This window comes from Chiloscyllium plagiosum, chromosome 20, assembly GCF_004010195.1.
Source record: "Chiloscyllium plagiosum isolate BGI_BamShark_2017 chromosome 20, ASM401019v2, whole genome shotgun sequence".
Classification (NCBI taxonomy): Eukaryota; Metazoa; Chordata; class Chondrichthyes; order Orectolobiformes; family Hemiscylliidae; genus Chiloscyllium; species Chiloscyllium plagiosum.
Window position 1 is genome coordinate 20,273,570 of NC_057729.1, and position 21,074 is coordinate 20,294,643.

Genomic DNA, 21,074 nt, shown 5'->3' on the forward strand with positions numbered 1-21,074 from the left:
AAGGCTTTAAACAGTGTACGTCAATTCGAACTCATGCTAGTTGATCACAATTTTGCACTTGCTGAGTTTGGTATAGTTCTTAGGGCTAAAGCATTCAAAGGGTATAGGGAGAAAGTGGATGCAGGGTACTGAGTTAGATGATCAGTTCTGATAATATTGAACAGTGGGAAAGGATTGAAAGGATGCATGGCCTAGACCTACTTCTGTTTTCTATGATATTTAAAAATGTGCTTAATGCTTTGTGTAAGCTATACTTAAAAGAGCAAGTAACACAAGTCTGTACTGCATTTTAAGCTTCAGGAGCACATTAAGCACATGTTGCTATCCTACCCACATCTGGTCTCTAGAGAAATTTCATTGTTACTAAGCAGGAGAGTAATGCGACGAAGCTAGGGGAAAGTTGGGAAAGGCATCATGCGGGAGGTTTGGAAATGGAAGCAAGTGGGATGTGTGGAAGAGGAGTTGAGCAGGATATTTAGGGAGGGAAGGAGAATGGGAGAACTTGAGTGGTAACAAAGAATTGCCTGTATTAAAAAAGAGACTGGTCATGCTCCATTGAAAAATATAAATGGCAGCAGCTTTATTGGGGAATGGCAATCATCACGAATTGTATTAAAATGGAAGCAATCTATGGAATGCGCTAAAACTTGTGACAACTCTACAAGTAAACAGGTTAACATCTTTTACTAATATGTTCTTTGTAATTTAGAAAAAAACTTTAAGTTTTGTAAATTTACTTTCTGATTCATTTCAGAAAGTATTTTGCTGTAACAGAACATTTCTCTCCATAGGTAGCTGAGCTGAAAGGTTTGATGACTGTTTTGGTTGGAGCAGTGACTTGCGAAAGTGCGGATTTCTTCTCTACAAAGCCTCAGATAATGATTGTGGATATTACTGACTTAGGCACTATTAAACTTCAGCTGGAAATCACATGGGAGTAAGTACCATTAACTATATCCAAAGGCAGCATGGTGCTTAATATACACAATCCATTTTAGATATAGAATACTGAATTACAGATACACTTATAAATGTAAGCCTAATATGCTCCCCCTTTGGAACTTTTATTCTAGCAATAATATTTACATTTTCTCTAATGGAATTACATTCAAAAATGTTATTGCAACAAAAGTTCCCATTGTTGACTGACTTATAGTTTCACGTTTAGTCGGAATATCCTGTTGAGCTGTTTGTGATCAGAAATGCAATACATCAGATCTCAAACATTCTGAAGTTTTGAACTATTTATCTCAATAATATGAATGCATTAACAGTCCAGTGTAATTTCCACTTCTTCCTTTTTATAAACAGGAAAATCCTATTTGTAAACAAACTGTTCTGTTAAATGCTTTTCTAAGTACAAAAACATACAGGTTTCAGGTTATTTGTTGGAGTAAATATTTAACAATGTTGCAAATTGCAGTTTATACGTTTTAAATAATTACATGGTTAAATAGTTCTTTCATTTATATATATGTTAAGTAATAAAGTTTGAATTATTAAGTCTGAATATTTTAGAAGAAAGATATGTTTTGCGTCATTCACAAATGTATATAATATTGTTCATTAGTCATCCAGCCACAAACTTCTTACTCTATAAAGTAAAACAAAAAACTGTGGATCCTTGAGATCTGAAACAAATGAAAACAGAAGTTGCTGGAGAAACTCAGCAGGTCTGGCAGCATCTGTGGAGAGAAAACAGAGTTATCAGTTTTAGTCCTGTGGCCCTTCTTCAGAACTAGACACAGCTAAAACATTGTGGTATTTGTGTTGATGACGGTGGGATGAGTGAGTGATGGTTGGAGAAGGAGCCCAGTGACACAAAGGGAAAAGGATAGGCAAACAAATGAATTGTTGACAGTCGGCCAGGGAAGAAGAGAAGCTAGATAGGTGATAATGGGGACTATGAGTAGTTGAGATCAGATTGGCTGTGCTGTACTAAAAGCATCCCTTTACATGCGAGGACCTGGAGTTGTGGGATTAGGCAATAAATGAGGAACAGAGTGCATATGTTCTGAAATTGTTGAACTCCTGAAGATTGTAAGATGCTTCGGCAGTAATGAGGAATTATTTCTCCAGCTTGCATTGAGCTTCACTGGAGTATTGCAACATGCCTGAGACAGAAATGTTGGCATGGGAATCCGGTGGTGTATTGAAGAGACAGGGAACTGGAAACTTGGGGCCGTTTTTACAGCTGAATACAGGTATTCCGCAATGCAGTCACCCAGTCTGCATTTCATCTCCCCAATTTCGAGGAGACCATTCATTTGTGAGCAGCAAATACAGTAGACTAGATTGAGTAAAGTGCAGATAAATTGCTGCTTCACCTGGAAAGTGTGTTTGGGGCCGTGGATAGTGAGGATTGAATTGGTAAACAGGAAAGTGCTGCACCTTCAGTGATTAATTGGGAAGGTGGTGTGGGAGGTGTTGAGATTGGAGGTGGACTGGACCTGGAGGGAACATTTCCTGCAGAATACTGACCAGGGTAGGGAGGGGAATACGCATTTAGTGGTGGAAAACCACTGGAGTTGGCGGAAAAGGCGGTTTGCGATCCTTTGGATACAAAAGCTGGCAAGGTGGAAAGTAAGGACAAGGGGAATCCGATCATGTTGGGGGAAAGGAGAGAAGGAATGAGGGTAGAGCACAGAAAATGGCTAGAGAACTGTTAACCATAGTAGAGGGGAATCATTGGTTGAGGAAAAAGGTGCAAGTGTTCTGACGATACCCCTTGTGGAAGATGGTATCATCAGAACAGATGCGGAGAAACTGAGAGAGAACAGAATGGAGTTCTTACAGAAAGTAGGGTATGACAATGTATAGTCCAGGTTACTGTGGGAATCGGTGGGTTTATAGTGAATATCAGTAGCCAGCCCATCCCCAAAAATGGAAACAATGTTGTCGAGGAAGGGGAGAAGTCAGAGATGGGCAAGATAAAGGTGAGGGCAGAATGGAAATTGAAAGTGAAATGAATAAATATTCCTAATTTCAGAGGCGAGAGGGAAGGAGCACCAATAATGTTCTTGATATAACAGAGATCAAGTTGTGGGAGGGTCCCAAGTAGGATCGGAACAAGTAAGAGAAAGGCATAACCGGGGCCCATATTTGTCTTCAACCCCTTTGATCTAAACACAGTGAGATGCGTTAAAGGAGAAGTTGTTCAAAGTCAAGGCAAGTTCAGCCATTGGAATATCTGAAGCAACGTTTCAAGGTGAAGGTTTCTTCTTCAGGACAGTTCCAAAGAAGACTTTCTCTGTCTCCAAAAAAAATCTCTCTCTCTGTACTGCTACTGATAGATCAACCAAATTTTTCAGCACTTTCTGATTTTATATATCATAAATATGTCTGTAGTAGATGTATTGACCATGGGGACTTTGTCTCCAAGTACTTCTTGTTTGGGTATGTTGCCATTTTGGAAGCATAATGGAATTCCTGGTCCACGAAGACACTTCTGCTGTTAGCCACACCAGATACCACTTTGGTGAAGTTGTTAGCAAGTGAGCACCCACTGGAAGAAGACAACTATGACATCAACCAACATAATATATTGTTTGGATGGCAGTGATCCCATTTTTAGAGCTCCGTTCTTCAACCAATGCATTTCTTTGAATCCATACAGTTGAACATTTATTGAGCAGCCGGCAGGAATGCTCACAGCCCATCCACCATTCCTTCAGCAAGCATCACTGGTACTTAAAGGCCTGGCCAACTACTTATAGAATCATAGAGTCATAGAGATATGCAGCACAGAAACAGACCCTTCAGTCCAACTTGTCCATGCTGACCAGATATCCCAACCCAATCTAGTCCCAACTGCCAGCACCCGGCCCATATCCCTCCAAACCCCTTCTATTCATATAGCCATCCAGATGCCTTTTAAATGTTGCAATTGTACCAGTTTCCACCACATCCTCTGCCAGCTCATTCTATACATGTACCACCCTCTGTGTGAAAAAGTTGCGCCTTAGGTGTCTATTATATCTTTCCCCTCTCACCCTAAACCTACACCCTCTAGTTCTGGACTCCCCCACCCCAGGGAAAAGACATTGTCTATTTATCTTAATCATGCACCTCATGATTTTGTAAACCTCTATAAGGTCACCCCTCAGCCTCCAACGCTCCAGACAAAACCTTTCCCTATAGGTCAAATTCTCCAACCCTGGCAACATCCTTGTAATCTTTTCTGAACCCTTTCAAATTTCACAACACATTTCCGATAGTAAGGAGACCAGAATTGCACACAATATTCCAACAGCGGCCTAACCAATGTCCTGTACTGCCATAACATGACCTCCCAACTCCTTACTCAATACTCTGATCAATAAAGGAAAGCATACCAAACACCTTCTTCACTATCCTATCTACCTGCCACTCAATTTTCAAGGTGCTATGAACCTGCACTCCAAGGTCTCTTTGTTCAGCAACACTCCCTAGGACCTTACCATTAAATGTACAAGTCCTGCTAAGATTTGCTTTCCCAAAATGCAGCACCTCACATTTATCTGAATGAAACTCCATCTGCCACTTCTCAGCCCATTGGCCCATCTGGTCCAGATCCCGTTGTAATCTGAGGTAACCTTCTTTACTGTCCACTACACCTCCAATTTTGGTGTCATCTGCAAACTTACTAACTATACCTCTTATGCTCACATCCAAATTATTTTTGTATAAATGATGAAAAGTAGTGGAACCAGCACTGATCCTTGTGGCACTTCACTGGTCACAGGCCTCCAGTCTGAAAAACAACTCTCCAACACCACTCTCTGTCTTCTACCTTTGAGCCAGTTCTGTATCCAAATGGCTAGTTCTCTCTGTATTTCATGAGATCTAACCTTGTTAACCAGTCTCCAAAGGGGAACCTTGTCAAATGCCTTACTGAAATGCATATAGATCACGTCCACCGTTCTGCCCTCATCAATCCTCTTTGTTACTTCTTCAAAAACCTCAATGAAGTTAGTGAGACATGATTTCCCACGCACAAAGCCATGTTGACTATTCCTAATCAGTCCATTACTTAATGGTTTCTGATTGATTTCCACTAGCTCTTGCTGTACTGTAAAAGTCTCAGGGTTCTTCTGGCACAGTGGTACTGTCCTTGGTTCCAGGTTCAAGTCTCTTGGTTGCATCATACTATTTTTGAACATGTTGGTTAAAAATAATTTATAAGAATTGCCCTATGGCTACTCTGTAGACAACATTGGGTGTTTTACTCTTTCGTGTCTGGCAAGGCCTGAGCACAAGGAGACTCTATTGTCCCAGAGTATTTAGGAATCAGTACTGTATCCTAGTGTGAACAGTGTGCTGGATATTTCTGCCTTACTAAGGAGGTCTTTGATGAACTATGTCATCTGCTATTGCCTCAGAGATAGAAATGCCAATTATTTTGAAGATGTCTGTTAAAAGGAAACTTTATGCAACTGGTTTCTTATAGGCAGCAGCGTGCAATGTGTGCAGCATCTTATTTATTGCTTCTTGTTGTATGAGGGAAGTTACTAAGTTCTGCATTCCAAGGCAGCTGCATATATTTCTTGCGCCAGAAAGGAGCAGCTCACATGAGAATGTGGTTTTGGGATAGATTACAGCCTTTCCCTTGGCACATCACGTTCTTGGGGAAAAACTGCAGGCATTGACTACTATTAATTTCTGATTCCATTGCTTTCTCAAAAATGTTCTGGAGAGTTTCTTGGCCAGAGTATTTAAGGCATCCACTTTCACACCAGAAAATCTTGGAGCTGTCTCTGTCATCATGTATTATTCTTGTGACTTGTCCAGATCAAATTTGTTTTGTGATGACTTCCAGCACTTGCTTCAACTGCAATGAATCTTTAAAGAGGTGCAGGAAGACTTTAAGCAGTGCAGGTCAATTGGAACTGATGCTAGTTGATTACAGTTTTTCACTTGCTGAGTTTGGTATAATTCTTAGGGCTAAAGAGAAGTAGGGAAAAAGTGGGTGCAGGGTACTGAGTTGGATGAGCAGTTCTGATAATATTGAACACTGGAGGAGGCTTGAAAGGCCGAATGGCCTCCTCCTACTTCTGTTTTCTGTGATATCTAAAAGTGTGCTTATTGCTGGAAGCAAGCTATATTTAAATGAGTAGGTAACACATAATTTCTGCACTGCATTTTAAACTTCAGGAGCACATTATGCACACATGGCTACCCTACCTGCACCTCCTTTCTGGTCATGATGTAGAGGTGCTGGGTGAACAAAGTTAAAAATTACACAGCACCAGGTTATAATCCAACAGGTTTATTTGGAAGTGCAAGTTTTCAGAATGCTGCTCCTTCATCAGGAAGCTAATGAGCCTGGATCATAGGACACAGAATTTATAGTAAAAGATCAAAGTGTCATACAATTGATGCAATGTATTGAAAACACCTAGATTGCTGTTAAGATTTTAATCACTTAGAATAAGGTGACAGGTTTTGATTGGTTAATATGTATTTCCAGAACTTCTTTCAAGTCACAGTCCCAACTTAAGGTTTTATGAGTATTAGAAAAAAGGTGACATTTCAGCTCAGACACTGTATTAAAGATGTGAAGTTAAAGTTTGTCTATATCCCAACCTTGACTCAGACTGGACTGACTACCTACAGATTGTGTGCTTTTTGAACAAAATAGGATGTGTCTGCAAATACAAATTCAGCCCATAGACTATGTGTGAGTGTGCGTGCATAAGTGTGTCAGGGAGAGAGCGAGAGAGTGTATGTGTTAGGGAGAGGGAGAGATGGTGTGTGTGTGCATGGGAGAGTGTATGTGTGTGCACGAATGATAGAGTGTATATGCGAGTGTGATGGAGTACATGCCTGTGAGAGGGTGTGGGTGACAGTGCATGTGAGTGACACTTACACCCTCTCACAGGCATGTACTCGTCACATTCGTGCACATACTCTATCAAGCAGGTGCACATACACACTCTCACATGCACACACACGTTCTCTCCCTCTCTCCCACACACATACACACAGTCTCTCTCTCCCTCCCACACACACGTGCGCACACACACGCGCACACATTTAAGTCTATGGTGTGAATTTGCATGTGCAGATTTGTATATTCAGATACATTCTATTTTGTTCAAAAAGCACCCAATCTGTACACAGTCAGTCCATGTGACATTTTATAAATTCCTACTTTGGAAATAGAACCAGTTTGACTCAAGATTGGGATACAGACAGATTCTAACCTCACACCTCTAATACATTGTATGAGCTGAGATATCACTTTTTTTTAGACTGATAAAACCTTATCTCGGGACTGTGACTTGAAAGAATGAATTGAAACCTACATCCCCATTCTAAGTGATTAAAGACTTAAAAGCAATCTAGGTTTGTTCAACACATTGTGTCAGTTGTATGACACTTTGATCTTTTACTATAAATTCTGTGTCCTATGATCCTGCCCCTCTAGGTACCTAATGAAGGAGCAGCACTCCGAAAGCTTGTACTTTCAATAAACCTGTTGAACAATAACTTGGCTTTGTGTGATTTTTAACGCCTTTCTAGTGACCTTGAATTTTGCTGTCAGTATTACTTTCTCATTGAAGGCTGACCACACACGCAAGAATAATCATATTCAAATTGCTTAATTTTTGCAGCTTTGTGTTCTGTGATATCATAATGCAATGCTTCAACACGGATTTTCTGACACCTACAATTTCTCATGTTATCTCCTTAGCATTAGCAAGATCTAATATCTAAAACATTGTCATTATTCAAAAATAATGCTTACTTTATCTGGATAGTTACACAGATTTTTAGACTGTTCTCACTATGGCAGGAACTAAAGTCACCAGATGACCATTGTCTCATTAGAGAGAGACAACTGATGGTAAGAGTAACTTGAGGGTCACCTTGCCTCAGGTGAGGCATAAGGTTGAGAAGGTGGGAGCTTTATGATAGCCTCAGATAATGCAGACCTGTACTGTTGGTGTCACTCTTCATTGCAAATTAGCAATCTAGCAAACTGAGCCACCTGACCCCCTGTGGCACTAAACAGACTGTAGTGAGGGCTACCTATGATTTGCTTTCCTTCTGATGAGCTGTATCTCAGTTCTTGACTAATTCCCTTTCAAACCTACATTCCTTCTGAAAACACCTTCCATGATCATTGTATTTGATCTTTACAAAAGATCTATTTTTGATGGTATTTTTAGCTTTTTCAGAATTGGTGATTTCTAATTTCTAACTTTCACATTAATTTTGATGTCTGCCAGTCCTATGTTTCTTTCTTATATATTGAGAAGGGAGGGGCTGGAAATCTGAAGCCTATATAAACTCCAGGTTCCAACTTTGTGCCTCAAGTGCATTATTAATACGATCAGATTTTTAAATGTAAACTCCCTGACTCGGCAGTAAATTGGCCCGATCACCAATAAGTGATACCAAGTGTCCACCGAAGGGGCAAGTGCAGTTCACCAGAAGAAAAGGCAGATGGCAGCACCTCAGAAGGTCAGCTGCATAAATGCTTGGGAAAGAGCCGACATAAACAAATACACAATACCAAATGCTACATAACCAAATTAGAGTTAATACCTATTAGAATTAGGAGCAAGATCCTCGTGACGCAATCATTTTTCTAACAACATAAAGACTTTGCCTGTTACTTGGAGATGGCTGGCCTCCCTGTTTCCTGCCCCAGCTTCACTGAAAATTAAAATTAAAATCCAGGACCGTGGATTTTAAATTACATCCAATCCCAACCATCTCGGTATTTCCAAATTCAGCCTATTGTGCTAATGCTCCCTTTGCAATTATGTCTCCTGCTTTCTGTCTCTATCTGCCTGATGCTTCCTCATAGTGCACCTTTGGACCCCTCAGTATCATGCATTTCTTTCCACCTAGCCTTCTGTTTGATGGTTATGTATTCCTCCTCTTCTTTGTGACAAACTCTCCCCAATTCCTTCAGGCAAAACATCCACAATGCTATTTCCTATTTAGACCTAATAATGTAAGGGAGTTTTAGTTTTTGCCACATTTGGGGTGGGACAGACGGAGGCTGTGGAACTATGGCTGTAACGTTTCTCTGCTGCTAACGAGAATTGATTGACAAATCTTAATAGCCCCTATTGCCACCTCATGACACATAGTGATTGAAAATAAGAAATTTTAAAAACTTGCTCTGAATTTGCTCTATATTTTGTAATACTTTGAGCAGCCTATTTGAAAACAAGACTGGTTCAAACCAAATGGTTGGTTACACTCTGTTCTATAAATTCAAGTATCATTATGATGAGTGGCTTTGCAGCATTGTGTACATCTACATGGGTCATAGAGTCATAGAGCTGTACAGCATGGAAACAGTTCAACTTGACCATGCCAACCAGTTATCCTAAACAGTCCAACTTGCTAGCATTTGGCCTATGGCCCTCTAAACCCTTTCTATTCATATACCCATCCCAATGCCTTTTAAATGTTGTCATTCTACCAGCCTCCATCATGTCCTCTGGCAGCTCATTCCATACACACACCACCCTCTACATACAAAGGTTGCCCCTTAGGTCCCTTTTATCTTTTTCCACTCTCTCCCTAAATCTATGCACTCTAGTTTTGGATTACACCCCGGAGGAAGATGACCTTGTCTATTCACTGTATCCATGCCCCTCATGATTTTATAAACCTCTATAAGGTCACCCCTCAGCCTCTGATGCTGCAGGGAAAATAGCCCCAGCCTATTCAACCTCTCCCTATAGCTCAAACTCTCTAACTCTGGCAACACCCTTCTAAATCTTTTCTGAGCCCTTTCAAATCACACATCTCTCCTACAGCAGGAGGATCAGAATTGCATGCAGTATTCCAAAAGTGGCCTAACCAATGTCCTGTACAGCCACAACATGACCTCCTAACTTCTACAGTCAATGCTCTGATGAATAAAGGAAAGCATACCAAATGCCTTCTTCACGATCCTATCTACCTGTGACTCCACTTCAAGGAACTATGCGCTCCAAGATCACTTTATTCAGCAACACTCCCCAGGACCTTAAGTTCTAGATCTGAGATTTGTTTCTACAATTTTTGGTTTGTTGGGTAATTGATCTCATAGAATCACAGAATCACTACTGTGTGGAAAGAGGCCATTCAGCCCCTCGGATTAGCATCTCACCCAAGCCCAGCCCCAGTCCCTACCCTATTCCTGGAATCCCGCATTTACGATGGCTAATCCACTGTGCCAGCACATCCTTGGCACTATGGTCAATTTAACATGGCTAATCCACGTAACCTGCACATCTTTGGACTGTGGGAGGCAACCGGAGGAAACCCATGCAAACACAGGGACAATATGAAAACTCCACACAGACAGTTGCTGAGGCTGGAATCGAACCCGGGTTCCTGACTCTGTGAGGTAGCAGTGCTAACCATCAGCTAACGTGCTGCCGTTTGCCACCTTGCCACCTTATGTATTCTGTTGAAGAAGGACAAGTGGAGTAAAATGTGGGGAGAAAATGGATTACAGAATGGTAAAAAGTTGCAAAATGTGGTTTTTATACATCCCTTTAATAATTGAACTGAGAGAAGAATTGGCAATATTTTGAATACTAACCTGCCAATTAATTGGAGTTATGTTCAGGAGAAGTAGGGACTGCTGACGGAAAAGGAAACACATTTTTACAATCTAGTAATGTCATTAATCTGCTTTTGTTGTAAACAACAGGGTCTGTGAATAGTTGAAATCATGACACATTTGGCTGGCAGATGAAGCCACTGCTCTCTGGTGGGAATTAAACATGTTGACCCTTATGAAATTATTGTTTTAATGCCTTGAGTCCAGGTCGTTCTGTGCATGTTTGTTTAGGCATCTTCTAAAACTGAATCATTCTAGTGAGATTTATTTTTTGTCTGTAGCCAATATTAACTAATTTGAAGCAGAACTGCACTTGTGTTTAAGTTATGAAAACAAAATCCTTTATCCTTGACACTTCAATGGTACCTGCAATGTTTGTTTCCAATATGGTTTAGAAAAATAGTTCACTTTTTTAATTGAATATCTTTTGTCTTTTTTGTGTTTTGCTTTGTCTTCTGAAACCATGTAACATTACCAAATATCTGCTTACAGACTTCTGCCTTAAACTGGTTGCTAGGAGATGCATGATAGCATTCCAGAGTGGTTTACCTGTGTGAACCAGCCATTGCTTTGCTCCACACCTTCCCTTCGATAGAATCATTGACACCGGGAATTCAATGAATTGCTTTCATTGTACAGAACCATTATTTATATTACCTATAAATATTAACGTTTAGAAAATCTGGTTTTTAACTAGGATTGAAATGAAATTTATTTTCTGAAAGCAATTTAATTCCTATATCCTGTCAGGCATTCGTCAATTGGAAACCTCTAGTAAATTGACTTTAATACCATCCTTCTTTTTAAAATTCTTTTTTTAATCTTGCTGTTTTCTACCTATCAATCCTACTACAATCCAACACAAGCCCTTCATTCTTCTAATGAACAACTTCCCCATCCTCTTCCTCCCTGCTTCTCTGTTTCAAGAGTCTTTAACCATCACACCTCTGCCTCATGATTCCTTACACCCCTGTTCTGTTAAATGGGCTAGAAAACTAAATATTGCTATTAACAGTCTCCTCCACATTTGGGGAAATGTCTTGTTTTCCTCTAACAATTTACAATTAAAGAATGGTATGTGGGTCATTGTTAGCAGAAACATTGCACACAAAATCAAATATTTAAGCTGGGACTGTTATAACAGACCTAAAAGCACATTGTTGGGAGACACAATAGTCTTAAACGTACAGAAAAGTGGGGACAGAGCAGAGAGGAGTACCTGGGAAATCCAGAAATGTAGGACCATGTTGAATTTTGTTTTTAGACCCAGCTGATAGACAATACGATTGAAAATCTGGATGTTGGGTCAGAAAGCCTATGTAGAAGGCCATAACCAGTCTCTGGAAGGAGGTGAAGTGTTGGAGCATTTTGGGTAGTGGTGGAGAGTATCAGAGGCTGACCTGGAGATGAAGTAGTTTCTGGAGGGGGAGATCAGATAAGGGAGGCTTTCTGAAGAAGGATTTCTAAATCCAAAACATTAACTGTGCTTTCCCGCCACAGATGCTTCAGGACCTGCTGAGTTTCTCCAACATTTTCTGTTTCTGGAGAAGGGAGGGAGATTGATCTGGCAGCAGGTTAGCTCAGTGTGGCCAAGGCAAAGAATGTCTATTTTTCCTTGTCGAGAAGAAGTGCTGGAAATACATTTACAATAGGAAGTTAAAGAAAATTAGTCAGCCATTTAATCTTGAAGCCTCATCAAGGAGATCATGGCTGATCTATACATTCATTTGCTATAGATCACATTTCTTCAGATTTCCTGAGCTTGGGGAATCCAATAATAATTAATCAAAAAATTGCTAAAACTGAAGCATACAGTCCATTAACATGTTAGAATGTAGGACCTCTTAACAATAGGTTTTTCATTACATATTTCAGACCAAGTCATAGAGATGCACAGCACAGAAACAGACCCTTCAGTCCAACTCGTCCATGCTGACCAGATATCCTAAACTAATCTAGTCCAATTTGCCAGCACTTGGTCCATATCCCTGTAAACCTTTCCTATTCATTTGCCCATCCAGATGCCTTTTAAATGGAGGTGCTGATGTTGGACTAAGGCGGGCAAAGTTAAAAATCACACAACACCAGGGAGAAAGAGAGGACTGCAGATGCTGAGATCAGAGACAAAAAATGTGGTGCTGGAAAAATTACAGCTGGTCAGGCAGCATCTGAGGAGCAGGGGAGTTGATGTTTTGAGCAACGTTGACTCTCTTGCTCTTTGAATGCTGCCTGACTGGCTGTGTTTTTCCAACACCACACTTTTTAACACCAGGTTTATTTGCAAGCACTGGCTTTGAGAGCACTGCAAGGTCCTGTTGCAAGGTCCACCAGGTTTATTTGCAAGCACTGGCTTTGAGAGCACTGCTCCTTCATCAGGTAGCTGTGAAACAGAATTTATAGTAAATGATTAGTGTCATGCAGCTGAAACGATATATCAAATAACCTTTAGATTGCTGTTAAGTCTTTCATCTTTTAGAATAGGTTCAGGTTTCAAAACCTGAAACCCATTCTAAAAGATGAAAGACTTAACAGCAATCTAGGTTTATTCAATATATCATTTCAGTTGCATGACACTGTAATATTTTGCAATAAATTCTGTGTCTTATGATCCTTTTCCACAGCTAGCTGATGAATGAGCAGCCTTCTGAAAACTAGTGCTTCCAAATAAACCTGTTGGACTACAACCTGGTGTTGTGTGATTTTTTAACTTTTAAATGTTGCAATTGTACTAGCCTCCACCACTTCCTCTGGCAGCTCATTCCATACATGCACCACCCTCTGTGTGAAAAAGTTGCCTCTTAGGTCCTTTTTATATCTTTCCCCTCTCACCCTAAACTTATGCCCTATAGTTCTGGAATCCCCCATCCCAGGGAAAAGACCTTGTCTACTTACCCTATCCATGCCCCTCATGATTTTATTTAATACCGTCCCCCAAAAAATACTTTCGTGTCCATCCTGGGGAATTAGCATTACCCCCGAATGAATCTTAGAGCAGTACCAATATATTGTGCTATCAAACAAGTCAGGAGAGACATTTTTCTTTGGTTCATCCAAGTTGCACCTAAAATCCATTAGAAGTCATGGTGAACCTACATTTCTTTTAATTTATTTGTTCTTTGCTACATGATACAGAGTTCTGTAAAAGACCAGACCACACTATAACTAGCAATATCCGTTATATTGCAAAATCATTTTATGTGTAATGTAAAAGTATACATTTTCCTATATCTGATTTGGCTTCTCAGCTTATGGAGTTCCAGATCAATATTGCCACCTTAAGGTAATGCTTTGTTATAGCAGCAAGTGACACACAACCTTTATCCAGAAGAGCTTGCTTTTTAAGCAGTATCATCACCTTACCTCCCAAAAATATCATTTCTGCTTGTATATATGAAATAATGCTACGAAGCATCACTCGGATATGTTTCTCTTCTAAGTATTCTTATACTAAAATAGCACAAATTATCTTTTTCATAGAAATCAACTCTATGCTGGTTGTGAGTCAATAGTCCTGTGGAAGTAATGAGCTGTGCTATGCTGGCAGGTTTCAGAAACCTTTTCCATATTGCGGGGGTCTGTTTTCCACTTTAAGATTGGATGGATAATGAACACTTTCTGTATAATTCAATTATAAGTTTGGAAGGTTTGATTAAAGTGGCACATTTTTAAGCAATCAATATGAAGATCAACATTCACATAACAATCTGTGAGTTCCTGTTTGTAAGTTCTATCCTACTCATACAGTATGAGACAAGTTGAAATGGTAATGCAAAGGTATAGTCCGGGAGTTGTATAGGCATTAATATGGATCAATCCAGTCGAGTCCTTGTTTGACTCATTATATATGGTACTGGAACTTTAATATGTTGCTTGGAAGAATGAGAGCACATGAAATATTAATATGAGTAGGGAATCGGTAAGGAGGCAAGAAATATGTGCACGTAGCTTGATCATAGTTAGTAAGTTTGCAGATGACACCAAAATTAGAGGTGCAGTGGACAGCGAAGAAGGTTACCTCAGATTACAACGGGATCTTGATCAGATGGGCCCATAGGCTGAGGAGTGGCAGAGGGAGTTTAATTTAGATAAATGCGAGGTGCTGCATTGTGGCAAAGCAAACCTTACCATTAAGTATATAAGTCCTGCTAAGGTCCTAGGGAGTGTTGCTGAACAGAGACCTTGCATTGCAGGTTCATAGCTCCTTGAAAAAAGAGTCACAGGTAGGTAGGATAGAGAAGAAGGTGTTTGGTATGCTTTCTCCTTTAATGGTCAGAGCATTGAGTACAGGAGTTGAGAGGTCATGTGGCTATACAGGACATTGGTTAGGCCAGTTTTGGAATAGTGCATGCAATTCTGGTCTCCTTCCTATTGGAAGGATGTTGTGAAACTTGAAAGGGTTTAGAAAAGAGATATAAGGATGTTGCCAGGGTTGGAACATTTGAGCTATGGGGATGGGTGAATAGGTTGTGGCTATTTTCCCTGGAACATCGAAAGCTGAGGGGTGACCTTATAGAGGTTTATAAAATAATGAGGGTCATGGATAGCATAAATAGACAAAATCTTTTCCCTGTAGTGGGAGAGTCCAGAACTAGAGGGCATAGGTTTAGGGCGAGAGGGGAAAAATATAAAAGGGACCTAAGGGGCAAAATTTTCATGCAGAAGGTGGTGCATGTATGGAATGAGCTGACAGAGGAAGTGTTGGAGGCTGGTACAATTGCATTATTTAAAAGGCATCTGATGAGTATTTGAATAGGAAGGGTTTAGAGGGATATGGGCCAAGTGCTGGTAAATGGACTAGATTTGTGGGCGGCACGGTGGCACAGTGGTTAGCACTGCTGCCTCACAGCGCCTGAGACCCGGGTTCAATTCCCACCTCAGGCGACTGACTGTGTGGAGTTTGCACATTCTCCACGTGTCTGCGTGGGTTTCGTCCGGGTGCTCCGGTTTCCTCCCACAGTCCAAAGATGTGCAGGTCAGGTGAATTGGCCATGCTAAATTGTCCATAGTGTTAGGTAAGGGGTAAATGTAGGGGTATGGGTGGGTTGCGCTTCGGCGGGTCGGTGTGGACTTGTTGGGCCGAAGGGCCTGTTTCCACACTGTAATGTAATCTAATTAGGTTGGGATGTCTGTTCGGCATGAATGAGTTGGACCGAAGGATCTGTTTCCATGCTGTACATCTCTATGACTCTATTATGATTTATGTCCTCCTCCTTTTCCCCCACTCTCTCTCCCCCCACCCTCTTGTATTTGGGCCTCAGCTTTTCACTTGTGTGTTAAGGGCAGATCTGAAGGAATGGAGAACAATATATACCTAAATTTTCTGATGGCACTAAGTTAGTTGACAGTGCTAAGTAGCATGTGTTAGAGTAGAAAGTTGTGGAGCCACACTGATAGATTAAGTAAGTAGAAACACTTGTTGCAAACAGAGTTCAGTATCATTCACATTAGTTCCAAAGGATTGATCAGAGCTTTTAGCAAAAAGTACAGGTTCAGGCACCATAGTTCTGCTGGACGAAAGGACAGCTTTGAGTTTTACTGGTAGTTGTTTAACCTGAAGGTCATCACACCTCAGATAAAGAAAGAGGTTAACCAACATGTTAACCTAAGGCCGAGTAGGAATTGAACCCAAACTGTGAATTGCAAACCCACCATCCAGTCAACTAAGCTAACTGACCCGCAAGATCAGAGTGGCCACAAGGTAAGAAGTGGTGGAGCAAAACAATTTAGATGTACCAGACAAGAATTCATTAGAATCTAGTGGGCATGTATTGCAGCAGTAGGACCCAAGGGATACCGAGAGGGGATTTGGTGTGAATTAGCATTCTTCATGAATCCGACTTTAATCATTGGATATCCGAACTATCAGAAAGATTGGTGTGTACTGGATGTTATAATTTTAAGAAGGAACTAAGAAATATATCAAAACTACATTGGTCAGAGTATTGAGTATAGGAGTTGAGGTCATGTACAGAACGTTGGTTAGGCCACTGTTGGAATATTGTGTGCAATTCTGGTGGTCTTATCAGAAGGATGTTGTGAAACTTGAAAGGGTTCAGAAAAGATTTACAAGGATGTTGCCAGGGTTGGAGGATTTGAGTGATAGGGAAAGGTTGAATGGCTGGGGTTGTTTTTCCTGGAGCATCAGAGGCTGAGGGGTGATCTCATAGAGGTTTATAAAATTATGAGGGGCATGGATAGGATAAACAGACAAAGACTCTTCCCTGGAGTGGGGGTGTCCAGAATAGAGAGCATAGTTTTAGAGTGAGAGGGGAAAGATGTAAAAGAGACCTGAGGGGCAATGTTTTCACGCAAAAATTGGTACATGTATGGATTGAGCTGCCAGAGGAAGTGGTGGAGGCTAATACAATTGCAACATTCAAAAGGCATTTGGATGGGTATATGAATAGGAAGGGTTTGGAGGAATATGGGGCCGAGTGCTGGCAGGTGGGACTAGATTGGGTTGGAATATCTGGTCGGCATGGACGAGTTGGACTGAAAGTTCTGTTTCTGCACTGTACATCTCAATGACGCAATGATTCTAGATAAATGTGAGGTGATGCATTTTGGAAAAGCAAATCAAAGCAGGACTTAAACAATAACATTCCAAGGATTTAACATGCATACTGACTTCCAAACAAAATCACTGTTTAAGAAATTACTAACAAAAATCAACTGCATTGAATTCCTAGACTGTATTTATTGAGGAAAAAGATTGTATTTTTTCTGATTGTATTTTGTCTTGATTGCAAGTTCTTCAGACAGAATTGAAAATAGCTTATTTGAATATCCTTTTGTTAATACTTTAGAATGTGTTTTTGGACTAGTTACTGGATTGCTGAATATCTCATCTTTAAAGCTATTATAAATAATTTTATCTGTGAATACCCCTGTTTTCACATAGTTCATTGCTGTCCTCATGTCTCTGTCTTTAGCTTGATTTTTTATGTGTCCATGCATTCATGTGAAATACCTTGTAATACATAGCTATATTAAAGGTGCTATATAAATGCAAATTGCTGTTGCCATAAGTTTAACTTCTTTCTGAAATGTTTTCTTGTTAGTTATTGAAGATAAATGAAAATGTTAACATTCATGAATATTTTGAATTAATTCATTCTTATTATCCCACTTGCCAATTATTTTAATTGTAACTGATTGCTGATTTTTATTTGAATTGTTATACCGCCTAGAGGTTTCTTATTGACAGGTTTTGTTCCTGCTACCATTGATAAAATTCCAACTGATTAATATGTCACTTCAGCTATCACTTGTAGGAGTAACATAAAGATTTGAGTTTGTGATATGGTGTACATAATCTGTAATGTGCCTGTCTCAACTGCAGAACTGGGCCACTTCTGCATTTGTGTTATGACTTTGCCCCATGTGATTCAAGTTAGAATTTATACTGCACGCTGCTGTGCCTTAGGAAGTGTCTTGAAGGTATTGGAGAGTGTGCAGAAGAGATTCATGAGAATGGGTCTAGAGATGAGGTATAAGCTACCTTTTATAATTGATAGAGAAAATAGGACTGTTAAACTTGGAATAGAGAAGGCTGAGAGGAAATCTGATTTAGTTATTCAAAATCACGTGGGGTCTGAATGGAATAGATGGAGAGAGACTGTTCCCACTTAAAGGAACAGTTACCACTTAAATAATTTGCAAAAGGTGCAAAAGTAACATGCAAGAAAACTCATTCATGCAGTGAATGGTTGGGGCCTGGACTCCACCACCTGAAAATTCTGTTCAATTGAGACATTGAAAAGGAAGTTAGATGGTTATTTGAAGAGGAAAAATGTGCAGGGTTATGAGAAGACAGCAGGAGAATGGCACTAAATAACATGTTCTTTCGGAGAGTCAGTGTAAACACAACAGACCAAATGGCCTCTTTCTGCTCTGTAACAATTCTGTGACTCTGAGACATGTGCAATCATGTAGTGGGTGGGAATTTGCTGGTGGATGCAGCCATCAGTTAACAATGCAACATTGTTAATAATTATTAAGCAATGTATGAAAGACCTTCCTAAACGAACAAGAAGACTCAGCATAACACCCACGACATTCTTGCCAACTCTGGTCAATCAAAACCTTGTCCTAGTTCTTGTTGCAACCCTTTACTACCCTCACCACCCGCACCCCCAAATGTCCTCCTGCACCACACACATACTTATTATTAATGTATGTCATAGGTACCCTCTGCTTCCCACAAGTCACATTCAAAGACTTACTAACTGTGCGCACGTAAGGCCAAGAGACCAACTTTATGGTTTAAGGAAGTCTCCCTGCAGATTCTTCTCCATGCCTTCAGGGAATGGCAGGAAGTGCTTTTTTCACACAGATGGAAATAAAAGACCCTCTTGCTTACCTGAAGTGGTCTGAACTAAGATCACAGAGAAGGGAGGCAATGTGGAGTCTGTCAGAGAACCTGGGTCTGCTGTGGGAAAGTGATGTGACATGCTCTGTTCTGCCAGGTTAAATACTACAGTTGTGTGTTACCAAACGGTCTCTCATGGTATCATCACTTAATGTATCTGTCCGAGTGGGCAGCTAGGCTACTGAGCTTAGTATGACCATCTCCAGCACCATATGGTAATTGAAACCAAAGCTTGCAGTAGTTAGGCTCCTATGAACACATGTCTGATGCATACAAGCTGCTACAGGTTAGGTGTCATTTAAGCTTGCATGTTGTTATGCTGGATAAACAGGACTGCAATGTAATGGAAAAAGCAAAGACCACAGGTGGAGTGCTGGACATGAGGCTGCTCACTGCTGCAGGTAAAGAAACAATGCAGATTGAAGGAGATGACGGCAGCTGAGCAATCAGAGGGCGAGGCTGGAATGGCCAGGCACCAAGAGTGAGAATGCATTTCTTTGGGCACAGGAGGCACAATAGGAAATGTGATGCAGTCATAATCCATTCTGATTCTTAATATGTTTCTTTATTGCTGCACTATATGTTCAGGCAATGCCCAGTCTAGCCCACAGTCAGATCAGAAGACTAAAGACTCCATTCTCTGGAGATGACGATGCCACTGACTCACAGGATGTACTGTAATCTGTTTCTTCCACATCTTCCCTTAGTGCAGTAGAACCCACATGAGTCATAGATAGTTGGCTTTGAGGTTAGGGAGCACAATCCAGTGAGCACATTGTGTACACTTCTCAGCAGCTGACTGAGAGTATGACAGCCCGGGCTCCTGACACTCATAAGACTGCTGGGGACCAGGCCCCTGATGGGCCTTACACACAACGGCTCTGATTGTGTCATCAAAACCCTGCTGAGCATACAGTAATGTTTAGGGGCACATGAAGCCCAGATGCTGGAAGTCATGTGTTGCTGTGCCTGAGTGTTGGGAGAGTTCTGCCATGTCTCAAGTCTGTAAATACATGGCTTCCAATATGGAGAGGCTTGTGACTGCCCTGAGAAAACAGGTCCAACATATGGCCCAAATAAACTCTGTCCTGCATTCTCTCTCTCTAGCTACGGGCACCATTTAGCAGTAGCTAAGGCAAGAGGGGTGACCTTTCCCCTCAGGAAGACAGGGACCTGCCAACACCAAATAGATGGAGGAGGATAATAAGGCTTCTTGTCAGGGTACCCCCAAGTGTGGTCTCTTCTCAACCCCTCTGCCATTGACTACATTGTCTCAAGGCTCCAAGGAAGATAACCCAGATCCCAGTAGGTCAGAAACCTCTTACGTGCAAAGTAATTTCACCGCAATTATCAAAGGCAACGTGACAGGACACTGAGCAGAGACCCTCCACATCAGCTGCTGATTTGAGGATTACATCAAGGTGTAGTGGTCAGAAGTGAAAGCCTAGGACTTTATGAAAGAAAATGGATGTATTAAAAATATTCACTATGCCACAAGTAAATGTTGCATCTTATCTTGTTTTCTCGTTATTTATATAACATTAGCATCATTTTTTGAACTAGCTTCTTCAGAGAGCTAAATGCAAACCACATGGTTGGCGCATATTATTTTCTTCACAAGGCAGGAGTGTATTACCACTCCCCTGTGACGATCAATGTTGTGTGTTTGCACTTAATCTTTTATTAAGTGTTCTTGTTTGTGTCCAGTTTTGCACTTGTCAATTCTGTGCATGGTTGAACATGAGTTCAACTGGCCCTGTTTATATGCATTGTCAAGGAGATTGTCGAAGATTACCCTCAACAGAGATAGTTGAGCTATAGTAGGGCCTCCTTCTTCAAAGACCGCAATTTCCCCTCCGACGTGGTCGATGATGCTCTCCACCGCATCTCCTCCACTTCCCGCACCTCCGCCCTTGAACCCCGCCCCTCCAATCGCCACCAGGTCAGAATCCCACTGATCCTCACCTTCCACCCCACCAACCTCTCGATACATCATATCATCCTCCGTCATTTCCGCCACCTCCAAACAGACCCCACACCAGGGATATATTTCCTCCCCACCCCTATCAGCATTCCGGAGAGACCACTCCCTCCGCGACTCCCTCGTCAGGTCCACACCCCCCACCAACTCAACCTCCACTCCCG

The 21,074-nt window shown here is 41.0% G+C and overlaps 1 protein-coding gene across 8 annotated transcripts in view; it reads left to right on the top strand.

Moving 5' to 3' along the window:
- The window catches only part of ripor3 (RIPOR family member 3), a 210,481-nt gene that overhangs the window by 117,414 nt on the left and 71,993 nt on the right, over window positions 1–21,074 (top strand). For all 8 annotated transcript variants that reach the window (XM_043710258.1, XM_043710259.1, XM_043710261.1 and 5 more), the window contains one exon: window positions 792–937. In XM_043710258.1, coding sequence (XP_043566193.1) covers window positions 792–937 — 146 coding nt within the window. The remainder of the gene's footprint in view (window positions 1–791; window positions 938–21,074) is intronic.